This window comes from Microtus ochrogaster, chromosome 22, assembly GCF_000317375.1.
Source record: "Microtus ochrogaster isolate Prairie Vole_2 chromosome 22, MicOch1.0, whole genome shotgun sequence".
NCBI lineage: Eukaryota > Metazoa > Chordata > Mammalia > Rodentia > Cricetidae > Microtus > Microtus ochrogaster.
The window spans coordinates 33,241,354-33,254,439 of NC_022023.1; the positions used below are offsets into that span (position 1 = coordinate 33,241,354).

Sequence of the window (13,086 nt, forward strand, 5' to 3'; positions counted from 1 at the left end):
GGAGGGAGAGAGAGGGGGGGGGAGGGAGCTGTACTAATAACACAGAGTAAGCACTGCAGCTTTTGGTAATGCTTGCTTTGTGAGAGCATGATAAGTAAGCGCCAAGGGATAGGTATTTTTGTTTTAATCCTATATGTCACAAATGATGAAAATACTTTACAGATAAATAAAAATGGCCAAAGACAGGAATGTGTGCATTAGGATTCCTCCGTGTGCGGAATGGATAAGATCAGCAATGTTTATTCCTACTGGTAGAGTATGTCTTTGCTCATAGCAGAATTATCTTCCCTGAAACTGTATTCCTCAAATGGTAAAGCATTTCCCCAGCATGAAGAGGAAAGTATTAATTTTGTATAAATATATTTATTTTTTGCATCATTTATTTTTGATCTGGCTGCTGATCCCCTTGCTGCTGGTCAAAAATACATAGCATTCTCCTGTCCACCTGAGCATGCATTGCTCTGGGCTCCTTTAAGAAGCACCCTGGGCTGCTGTCCCTGGTATTCTCGGTATTCTCTCTTCCCTTTTTAGTTATCTCTCTGGGGCATTTTGAGTGCTCTCCGTGGGAACTCTCTGGACACACATTTCTGGGGCAGTACAGCTGCTGATGTCAGAGAACCATTGTTGGCTGTGTTAGCAATATTCAAATAGAACAACTGTGACCGTGCCACCTGCTCGGTCAAATGAAGACTTTGGTCCAATAACATTTTAAAAACTTGAAATACAAGTTCTAACTCCACTAGAAAAAAAAATCCTGAGTGAGGTAACCCAGTCCCAGAAAGATGAACATGGCAGGGATTCACTCATAAATGGATAGTAGCTGTAAAGTAAAGGATATTGAGCCTATAGTTTACGATCCTAGAGAAGCTAAGTAACAAGGTAAACCCTAAGAAAATCACACATAGATCCACCTGAAAAGGTCAAATAGACAAGATTTCCTGACAAAGTTGGGAGCATGAAGTGTGTGTTGGGGAAGTAGGGAAGGCAGAAGGGAAAGAAGAGGAAGGAGGGAAGGGATGAGGAGAATTTGAGGGAACTGGATAGTTGAGATGGGGTAAGGACAGATGAGAGCAAGGAAAGAGATATTTTTGATTGAGGGAGCCATTATGTGACTAGCAAGAAACCTGGCACTAGAGAATTTCCCAGGAATCCACAAGGATGACCCCAGCTAAGACCTTAAGCAATAGAGGAGCAGGGGCCCGAACTGGCCTTCTCCTGAAGTCAGACTGATGAATATCGTAAATATCATCATAGAACCTTCATCCAGAAACTGGTGGGAACAGAAGCAGAGACCTGCATCGTAACACTGGACTGAGCTCCCAAAGTCCAAATGAAGAGTGGGAGGAGTGAGAATATGAGCAAAGAGGTCAAGACCATGATGGGTACACCCACTGAAACAGTTTACCTGAGCTAATGGGAACTCACCAACTCCCGCTGGATAGGAAAGGAAAAAACGTAGGACCAAACTAGTCCCTCCGAATGTGTATGACGGTTGTGTGACTGGGGCAGACTGAGAGACTACTAGCAGTGACTGCAAGATTTATCCCTACTGCTTGTACTGGCTTTTTGGAACTTATTCTCTTTAGAGGGATATCTCACTCAGCCTAGAAATAGTAGGGAGGGCCTTGGACTTTACACAAAGCAATGTGCCTCACCCTCTCTGAGGAGTGGATGGAGGAGGTGGGGGGGGGATAGGTGGAGGAGATGGAAGGAGGAGCAGGAGCAGGAACTGGGATTGGGATGTAAAATGAAAAAAGATCGTTTGTTTTCTTTTTAAAAAATAATAAAAAAGTGAAAAATGTCTTCTGAAAAGAAAACAAGCTCTAGCTCCGTTTGATCTTATTTTAATTTTTTTTTTTGGAAGTGACAGGAACACGTGAAACCTAGTAAGAAGAAAGATAACATAAAGCAAAGAAAACCAGCCTACAAACCACAATCCCAGAGAACGGAAACAACAATGCAGACACTAAGAGAGACATACAGAGATCTGATCTACATGGGAAGTAGAAAAAGACAAGATCTCCTGAGTATATTGGGAGCATGGGGACCTTGGGGGAGGGTTGGAGCGGAGAGGGGAGAAGCAGAAAGTGGAGCAGAGAAAAATGTAGAGCTCAATAAAAATCAATTTAAAAAAAAAAGGGAAAAAAAGGCAATGGGGTAGAGGAGGTGGAAATTCAGACTGTGCTGTTCCTCTAACCCACTGGTTTTCAACCTTCATAATGCTGTGACCCTTATTACAGGTCCCAGGTTTTGGTGACCCACAACCATAAAACTATTTTCATTGCTACATCATAACAGTAATTTTGCTATCATTACGAACTGTAATGTGTGTATTTTTTAGAGATAGAGGTTTGTCAGAGGGATAACAGCCCACAGGTAGAGAACCACTTAACCCATCTGCTTTTCTTTGAAAAAAAGTGAAGAAGATAGCAATCATTCTGGAAGATCATGGAGAAGGGATGGGAGTGGGGGAGAGAGAGAGAGAGAGAGAGAGAGAGAGAGAGAGAGAGAGAGAGAGAGAGAGAGATTGGTGCCAAGCTTTTACTTAAAGAGGAACTGTAGCACAGTTAAGCCAGGAATGTGGGGTGAACAGCAAAATTAGGTATAGACGCCAAAATGAGATGCTTACTTCCATTGCGCCTAACAGATTCGCGCTCTCTCCAATGCTCTCTTCTATGTACCTACGTTCTTCGTCCGTAATGGTAGGATGCTTTGCAGGACTCTCATAAGACACCAGAAGCCAGAACATGTACCAGACCATGCCAAAGCTTCCTGCAAACAAACAAACAAACAAACAAAGGATTAACAAGGAGGGGATCAAAGACAGTCTCAGAAACAGAGTTAACAGTTAAAGGTTGAAGAGACCCAGTAATCTCCATGAGGATCATTTGGTTTGGTGTGGGCACTGACTTTAGCTACTGCTTCCTGTCCTCTGTCTCTGGACGTCAGGTTTCTCAGAGCCTGGCACCATGGTTCGTATCTTTGTCTCTAGTTAGGTAGTACTGATATCCAAAGTACTCACAAGCAGCTACTACATGACAGAAGTTGGGAGCTTAGTCACGCATCTCATACTCTGTTCCCGAGCTGTCCCAGGCGAGACACAATGCCAGACAGTGGAAGAATAAGGAACAAGACCAAGTTATTCATTTTGGAGGATCCCATAGAGTGAGAGGTGAATCCTTTTCTTATTTACTCACAGTTTTGAAGTAAAATACAGAAGAGTTTGCTAGCCTAAATGACCACATTAGATGATTATAGACCTCCACGACTAATACAGAAGCCCTTCACATGATGTGCCCATACACTGGGTATCCTACTTCAGACTTCATTGACTTTTTTTCTTGGACTGGTAGGTTACATGCCTGGGTCATAAACCATTTTCTCTCCCTTCCAATTCTGTTCTTAATTTATCACCCTCACCATGAATGTGTATTCTTGCTGTACACTACAAATCTGTAAGCATTAACAGGAGGAGGAATTCCAAGTGATTTATCCTGCATTCCACACTATGGGCCATGCATTTTTCTTTCAGCCTCTCCGCCTTGTCCCTTGGGTGCCAATCTGAAGGCTCTTGAGCTCACTATTACTTCTTGCTTCTCTGCTTAGTCTCTAAGACATCTTCCTTAATGCTGTCCATAGCTTCTGGTGTTCTCTCTTCCCTTTAATTTCTGAACATGGAAATAAATGTGATTTGAGGCAGATGTTGTGTGAATCTCTGATAGATGCAGTTGCTACGGCATGATTTTCCTAGTCTAAAATCTCAACTGTGTCATTCGTTGATTGCATAAATCCTTGAAGAACAGACCACTCCAGACATCCACTATAAAATGAAAAAGGTTTTAGTTTTGTGAATCAGGGTCATGCTGCTTTATGCTGTAGCCTGACCTCTAAGTCAGAATCCTCTTGCCCCAGTGTCCTAAGTGCTGGGATTTCAGGGTGTACTACAAGGCCCAGTTTTGGCACTCACACAAAAAAGGAGATGTTGTTTACACCTCAAAGGGCAGTGGGCATCACACACTGAGCACCTACTAGCTGAGCATTCCATACCTTGACACTCATGCATTGAGTTCCTCTGATGTGTCTGTCTAGTATGCCTGGAACTGCACGTTATGCTCACTAGTTGAACTTATCAAACACATGCTGGGTGTCACTCTCTTCATCACTACCATGGGCCAGAACCAGATTCATGTCCTGTGTCCTGAGCCACTTGGGGTTTTTGTAGCTCTTAACTTCTTCCATTTACTCTACTGTCCAAATATTACCACATTAATATTTAAAGCAAAAACAGAATGTTTTATTCAAGATCCAGTTTCTGTCATAGACAGCAAGCTAGCATGCTTTGTATGATTTTTCAAATATCTAATGCTTATTCTTTGATTCATAATCAATGGTAAATATTAAATGAGATTTAAGGAGACACAATGGCATGCTTGAATTCACATTTCTTTTTTTGCAATATGTTCCTTCCATTTTTTGATCATAGTTTCCACTCACCCGACTCCTCCCATATCTTCCCCACCTTCCCACTCACTCAACCCCATGCCCTTTCTTTCTCTCTTTAGAAAACTTCCTTTCAACATTAAGAAACAACTAACATTTGAGATGTGTCTATGACTTTAGAGTCCCAAAATATCTTCAAGTAAGTCATAAACTAAGCCAAATCAGGGTAGCAAGTAGCCATACGAAGTACAAACTGTGTTGAGTCACAGACCCTTGTGAAAACCTAATGGAAAAGTTCTCTCTAGGGGCCCAGAGGGATGGCCCAACAGATGACGACAACTTCTCTAACACAGCTGAGTTCCAGTCCCAGAATTCACGTGGTGGAAGGAGAAAACTGACTCCAAACAAATAGATTTTTGTCCTCCATACGCACGCCTTGGCATACGTATGATACACATACACACACATGTGTGTGCACTCATACACACGAGAGAGAGAGAGAGAGAGCGAGAGAGAGAGAGAGAGAGAGAGAGAAAGAAAGGGGGACATAAATGGTTTACACTACAGAGCATTCACAGATCCAAAAAAATCTATCAATTACCCACATCTTCCTTACCCAAAGGCCGACCCCTCATGATAAAGCACTGTCTGTCAGCATTCTCTGAGAAGATGCATTTGCCATTTTGAGACTATTTCAACATAAGAACAAGTGGTTGTGCCCAAACTCAGAGGCAGCCAGACACCGCTCTACAGCACCATGTGTTTAGTCTTTCAGATCCTTGTGCCCACACCCAAAGACGGTATTAGACACCTTGGAACGAGAACCTCCAGGGCAATCTGGAAAGCCTTCAGCTTCTTACTAGTACATCTTCAGTAGGATATCTTAATTTCAGTGTGGGAATTCAATGGATTTAATTTCTTTTTCCGTGAATGGTTATTATTGACATTGTATCAAAACTGATTGATGAATTAGCAGGACCTCCATCTTCCTGCCGCACACACCCATTCACCCTGAGGAGGCAGAATCAAGAAAGTGGCCAAAAAACAATAGTAGCACGGTTAATAAAACTCAGAGACAGAAGTTGGGGTTCAACCCACAGGTAAGAAAAGCAAAGCAGCCATTGGTTCTTATCTCAACCTCAGTCCAAAAAATGGCGATTCTGCCTCCAGCAATCTTAGAATGAGATTGAGAGTGTGAGCTGTGTCCTCCTGTCTTATATTCCCCTTTAGGGCTGGGATTAAAAAATGTACCACTGGGACTAAAAGCATGTACCACCCGGTTTCTATGGCAACTAGTGTGGCTATTGGAATTAAAGGTGTGTGTCACACTGCCTGGTCTGTAAAGCTGACCAGTGTGGTTGTTTTATTCCATGATCTTCAGGCAAGCTCTATTTATTAAAATACAAATGAAACACACTACACCTTAACCCTCAGCAGTTTCTGAGCAGGAGCCTCTTTTTCCCCCTCACAATCAAAAGCACATTACTTAATATCATATCAGACTCTTAGTTAACAACATTATTGCTCTTTAGCAAAAGATACAGCGATGGCGGGAAAGTAACAGGTAAAAGCTTTCTTTTCTCTCTTCAGAACATAAAGAGTATTTAAGATGAGAAAATAAATAAATTGGGCATTGTAAGCAATCAAGTTCATCTTAGCCTACACATAACTCTATTGTAAACACATGTAACATACCATACACATAAAATACCGAAGACCATCCGGTGTACTGCACGAGGATACCCGCTAAGGGCATTGCAATGACTGCTCCAGCATAGGAACCTAGAGGGGAAGAGAAGGAAAATAAGGGAGAGCAATACAAGTTTTCTCCTTGCATGTGCCAGGATTGGCTCACATAAACACATCCAACAATGTCATCCATGAATGCACACACACATGCACTATACCCCAGCAAATACGTATTCACCCTATGCATCCTTACACAAAATCACAGGACCTCACCTTGGATCACACCTAGGTAGCTAGGACATAGCAAATTTAGAGAGCTGTAGCCCGATGTGGAATGGAGAGGTGATTAAAAGCACTCATTGCTCTTGCAGAGGACCTGTGCTCTGTTCCCAGAACCCACACAGTGACTGGCCACCAGCCATATCTCCAGTATCAGGGGATGTGGTATTCTTTTCTGGCCTCTGAGGGCACTAGACACCAGGTGCACTTGCATACATGCAGACAAATATTCCGACATCAGAAAAAAATTAATAAATCTTTTTAGAAAGGCATGTATTGTCTTGTACATAGCCATGCAGTTTTATCTTTGCATAGTGTTTTCTACTTTTACTTCAAAACTTATCAAAAATGATTGTGAAAATAGTATCTCAGATAGAGACAGAAGCTAGAATATTTTAAAGTCCATGCCTTAATGTGTACAAATTCAGCATTTACAGGTAATAACATTGCTGATAGTTTATTATGGGTGGGTTATTTACAGTAGCTCTGCATTTTAAAGTGAGCTTCTATTGTTTCTTGGTTTAGAAATGAAAATTTTCTTGCCTAACTATCCGGTACTCAAAAAAAAAATCTTTTAAGATGGCCAGGCCTTCCACCTCAGCACTCAGGAGGCAGTGGTAGGCATATCTCTGTGAGTTCAAAGCCAGCCTGGTCTACACAGGGAGTTCTAGGCCAGTCAGTTCTACATAGCTATCTCAAAAGTAAAAAGTAAACAAATAGGAATGAAACTACCAATTCATGTACCAATTTGAAAATGGTCCAACTTCTAAAATAATACAAAGCACAATTAAAAGCTCGTTTAAAGATGGCAGTGAGAATTACAGAATTAAAATAATTGTCAAAACCCAGATACTTTATCAAACTTTAACTCATTATCCATTCCCTAACTGTTAACCCACCACAAGTATGCAATGCTCACCACAAAAGGAGGTGGTAGCCAACCTACTCCTTTCCAAAGGAGGGGCCCATTTGCTCCATATCCCATGACAGGCTGGATAGGTGACACCCTGTGGTGGGAAAACAAATATGTCCACTTAGGATACAGGGGCACTGGAAATTATACATCCCCTCCCCAGAGCCTGATTCTAATCAGATGGTACCAACAGGCTCCTACTGAACCCATGAAATTCCATCTGAGACATTTTTGCCCAGACCATGACTGCACACAGCCTCTTCAGATGCCCTCATCTATCAGGCTTTTCTCATCCTAATTTTCTTATCTTGTGAAATTTGGACACCTTTTGTGAGGCACTGCATTGAGTTGTCCCCAAACACCAGGACCCTAAATAGGAGTTCAGCTATCTAGAAATTGACACTAACAATAACTGGCCTTCTATAATTTGGATTCTATCATATTTTATATTTCCATTTTGAAAGAAAGAATGATCCTCTTGATGTTTATATAATTATCTACTTCTATCACATTCCATGTAGAGAAGGGGCAGTTTATAGGTCAAACTTGGGTTTTTTAAAGACGTTCCTTCAAAGTCTTCAGGATACTTCATCAAGAACCGATTGTATAGTTACATGACTAAGAATATGCTAAACAAACACATCAGTGTATTAAAGGAAAATGGACACAGGATAAAATTCTCAAGGAGACTGGAGGGATGACTTGGCAGTTAAGTTGAACCCAAGCTTCCATCCACAACAGTCTCTGACTCCAGCTCAAGAGGATCCAATGCCTCTGGCCTCCTCTGGTACCTGCCCTCATGTGTACATGCTCACATGCAGACATGCACACCTACACATAATCAAAACATAATTTAAAAATTAATTTTTCAAAAAATGCTTTCAAGTCCTAGGGATATAGTTCATTGGTGGTGGGGGGGCGCTTGTCTGTTCAGCATGCATGTATAGAGCCTTGGGCATGAACCCCAAATAGATTGATCCCCTTACATTCCCATTCCTCATTTTTTATTTTAACATTGTACATTTCAGTTAGCATCTCTTTATCCATGGAGACAAAAGTGAAATGATGCCACCCTGTAGTTCCTACCTCCACAAGCCCTTGCAATATCCTAACAAAGATGACACATCCATAATGCACTCTGGCTGCCGACGGGATCAACATATTGAGGGTCGAGGTGAGCAGTATTGCAGCCCCAAAGACCCTGGAAAACAGAGATGGGAAGACATGGGACTCAGCAAGACTTGGACAGCCCAAGACTCCTTGGGTCAACTCAAGTGGTTAAGAAAAAAGTAGATGTTCTCCTAACAGAAGAAAATAATTCTTATGTAGATTGCCTAGCTGTCATAGATGGATCCTTGAATTACCTTAAAGTTACACATTATTTGATGTGCAAACAAATAAACGAACAAACAAACAAACACAAGAATGGGCCAAAAGCAATCTTAGTTTAATGCTCCAGACATCACAAGGTTGGATCTCACAGCAGGTGCTTATCTTCCTTAATGTACCAGTGTCAATTTTCTTATTTTTTCTTCCTCTTTTTCTTCATTGTGGGATACAGAAGTGAGCAGATTTTGTCTGAAGTACACCCACAGAATCATATATCCACAATAACTGAAGAAAAGGGAGCAGAGAAAAATGTAGAGCTAAATAAAAATCAATTTAAAAAAAGAAAAAATCGGATATAAAATTGTTAAAGTTTTTTTTTCTTTTGGAACTAAAATTCTCGTTTAACTTAATCACTTATAAAGATTCTGTACTTTTCTCACTAAGAGGTAAAACACATCAGTGAGAATGCCAGAACTGACCCCTTGCAGAGAAGTTTGAGAAGCACACTTTTCCCAAGGCTCTAACCCAGTGTCACCAAGTCACACTTGAATCTTTTGGTTCAGTCTGACTTGGTTGCCTCGTTGATGCTACAATTTTTCCAGAGATGTATTCAATATTCAGAGATGTATTCAGTTAAAGTCAAACATCAAGACAGATAATTTTACTTTTTTCTTTTCTTTTTTTTAAAGAAAACAAACTATCTTTTTTATTATACATACCAATTCAAGTTTCTACTGCCTCCCCTCCTCCCATTCCTTTCACTTACCTCCCCCTTATCCCACCCCCATCTGCTGCTCAGAGACCATTAGGCACATTGCTTTGGCCCTCCCTACTATATCTAGGCTGAGCAAGGTATCCGTCTAAAGAGAACAGGTTCCCCAAAAGCCAGTACAAGCCGTAGTGATAAATCCTGGTGCCACTGCCAGTGGCTCCTCAGTCTGCCCCAGCCTTGCCACTGTCAACTCCGTTCAGAGGGACAAGTTTGAACCTATGCTTGATAATTTTCTTAAAAACCTGTAACCACATCTGCCTTCCTTTCCTCCTCACTGGAGATAGATAGGTTAACCCGCCTCATGCAAACACTCGGCCCCCTCTTGCCTCAGTCACGGCATGTTCCATTTGGAGTCAAAGATGATACAGTATGCTGCACTTTGGGCTGGGCGGCTGTAAACAATTCTATCTGGTTTGTTCAGATAGAATTGAACTATTCATTTGCTTTCTTGTAGCTATGTTGGGATAATCTGGATTGAATTTGCTTTCTGTGAGCATAACTTCTTGCCATGACCTTCTCTCTGCTGCGAAGAGTTTTAAAATGGTACTGTCCATAAATTAGTTGGAAAGAGGTGAATTCTTATACCTCTCCTTAGTTTGGAATCTCGAGTTCAGGACTACTGACATTCTGGAGGGATAATCCTCAGTTATTGAACGGTGGCTTATGCATGAACTGATGATTAATTCCATCCTTGAACTTGACCCAGTAGATACCAATGGCATTCTCCCTCCCAATCCCAACAGACAATGTCTGCAGCAACTATCAGATATCATACAGGCAACAAAATCAGCCCCAAAGTGGAATCAGTTATAAACTATTTGTTGAATGCCAACCACAATCTTAATCATGCTAAGATTTAACTCCACAACCACTAAAGGTCACATCCACACAGGTATTAATTCACGCACATCATTCCTTGTAGGTGTCCTTTACTACAGAGTCTTTTTATATCCTAGACTGTTTCTGCTTCTATAATCACACAACAATCTCTGAATGCTTCTAAGTTAGGAATTCCCCCCACCTGTCATTCTAAACATTATCATTGTTTCTGGAACAACACTAACTTTATTCTAACTTATTAGGAGTGAAGTGTATCAAACGTTTTGAAGGTAAATGAGATTAGGATCTTATTTAATTTTAGACAATTGTTAGGCAACTGAGTATCAAAGTAATTGCATTTTGGAGCAGCAGGAGTCTTACCCTGTGTGGAAAGCCTTTGTGCTTCCTCTTGTCACTCTGCCAGGGCTGATGATGCTTTTCCACTCACAGTGTACCTGTGTACACTGCTTCAAACCCTTGCTTGGCTGGATATAGAGGCATGTATTGTATTCAGACAGGGGAGGAAGATTCTCAGAGCACTTGCTATACTGCCTCTAACTCTGATTTCAGCTAATCTTCTGAAGAACGGACTGCCTGAGTTAGACTTTCTTTTCCTCCCCTCATTTCTCAAATAGGGAAAATGCCTCAGAAAAACTGGCAAAGGAAACAGAAAGTAATGAGACTGTGAAGTGAACCTCGGCCCTGGCTCTTTTGATAAGGTTATTACTGACAATCAAGAGGCCTGAAGAAGGCTCAGAGTGTACCAGAAGAAGGAAAGAGAAAAACAAGGAACCTGGAAGCAGTAATTAACAAAGTCTAACAGAAATACAAGGGAAATCATATTCTACTGAGGGTGACCAGGAAGCTAAGCTTTCAAAGAAAAGCCTCTGTCCACGTCTTGGACATGAATACAACAAAGGCAGAAATTGCAATAGGAAGGAATGAATCACAAATGCTCAGAATTAGAAGTGGTTGTATTTTGAACAATCATACATATAAGCCTCCTGTCCTATCCATGTTTTTCAATCCTCTTCAGTCATCATCTGATCTGTTATTCTTGGGTCCCTAATACACTGTACCATGTACCACATGTTCGGCCATCTTCAATGATGCCCTGTTTTCTGGTCTAGCCATGTGTCCTATAGTGGTATTTTAGTCAAAGATGGACTATCTACTGTTTGATTATGTTGCCTAGTGCTGAAGCCATTTTTTATTTGTGTGGGTGTGTTGTCTGTTTGTAGGATGATAATGCCAAATCATGCAGTTCTCAGACAGCATCTGCTAAGGCATAGCACATGCACAATACATAGTAAATTATGTATGATTATTCTTTAAAGATGTAGCCCTTGCTTGATTGACTACACTCTAGGGTGGTGTAGAAGGTCCTTCTGTCGTTGTGTTGCTTTCATTGGTTAATAAGGAAACTGCTTTGGGCCTGTTGATAGGGCAGAGCTCAGGTAGGCAGAGAAGACAGAACTGAATACTGAGAGAAAGAAGGGTGGGGTTGGAGAGATGCCATGGATCTGCCAGAGACAGATGCTGGGAATTTTCCCCAGTAAGCCACATGGTGATATACAGATTAATAGAAATGGGTTAAACTAAGATGTAAGAGTTATCCAATAAGAACTTAGAGCTAATGGGCCAGGCAGTGATTTAATTAACACAGTTTCTGTGTGGTTATTTCAGGGCTAAGCTAGCCAGGTGGCTGGGATGAACAAGCAGCCCTCACCTTGCAAGGCTGTATACCTGCTGGTATATGAATAGCACAAGTTGGACTGGGTGGGTTGGGGAGAAAAGAGAACACAAAGCTGGCTCTCTTTTGGTGGAAGAAGAGATGCATCTGGGAAGAAGTTAGGGGAAGGGGAAAAATATGATTAAAGTGCACTGTACAAAATTCTCAAAGAACTAAGACAAAATAAAAATAAACTGTATGAAAGAGTTGATAGCATAGCAAGGAAGAAACTGTGAGGAGGAAGAACAATGGAGCAACAGAAGACAGAGGGTAGGAGGAAGCTGGATAGCATCAAAGCACATGGGGTACGTGCGTGGAGACTCATAGCAATATCCATTTGTTTACAAAATTAATATGTTCTCAACAATCACTGTTTAATAAACAAAAAGGAACCATGCTATAATTAAAATAAGAATATTAGCATCGTGCCATGGTTAAAGATGGTTGGCTTCAACCCAGACCTACAGGGCCTGGGTTCAAAGGTCACCTTTGCCATTGTCACGAAGAGATGAACCTAAAGCAGCTTGTGCATGGTTCTGTGCTTCATTCAGTATCTTCAAAACAGGGATGTCAACCAGGCTCAGTGGTACAGATTTTTGATTATACACAACGGACACAGTAGAGTGCATCCTAAGCATTTAAGGAGAATCAGCTTATAGAAGGCGAATGTGGAGCCAGTGGGTGGACATAGCTCCTAAGGTTGCTCTGGATGACAGTCAGGTGCCTGGCACACAAGAATGTATCCACCAGTATGAGCCAGTAAACTATAATGTGTAAATCGGCTCTAGAGTCTCATTTTAATCCATTGACAATGACATTAAAAAAGCTACTCCTAGGGCCACAGAGATGGACCAGAAGGTAAAGACTCTTGCTGCCAAGACTGATGACCTGTCTCTGACTCCTGAGACTCACATGGCGGGAGGACAGAACTAACTTTCCCAAGTCGTGTTCTGATTTTCAGATGTGCACCATGGCACACTCCCCCACAAATAAACAAACAGAATTTTTAGAAGAAGAAGGAGGAGGAGGAGGAGGGGGAGGAGGAGGAGGTGGAAGAAGAAGAAGAAGAAGAAGAAGAAGAAGAAGAAGAAGAAGAAGAAGAAGAAGAAGAAG

General features: G+C 41.5%; 1 protein-coding gene across 1 annotated transcript in view; it reads right to left on the reverse strand.

Annotated features, from left to right (window-relative positions):
* Slc17a6 (solute carrier family 17 member 6) overlaps window positions 1–13,086 on the reverse strand; it is a 42,105-nt gene that overhangs the window by 10,986 nt on the left and 18,033 nt on the right. The window contains exons 4-7 of the mRNA XM_005357851.2: window positions 8,408–8,522; window positions 7,328–7,415; window positions 6,136–6,222; window positions 2,630–2,772 (exon numbers count right to left, since the gene is read on the reverse strand). Of these exons, the coding sequence (XP_005357908.1) occupies window positions 2,630–2,772; window positions 6,136–6,222; window positions 7,328–7,415; window positions 8,408–8,522 (433 nt within the window). The remainder of the gene's footprint in view (window positions 1–2,629; window positions 2,773–6,135; window positions 6,223–7,327; window positions 7,416–8,407; window positions 8,523–13,086) is intronic.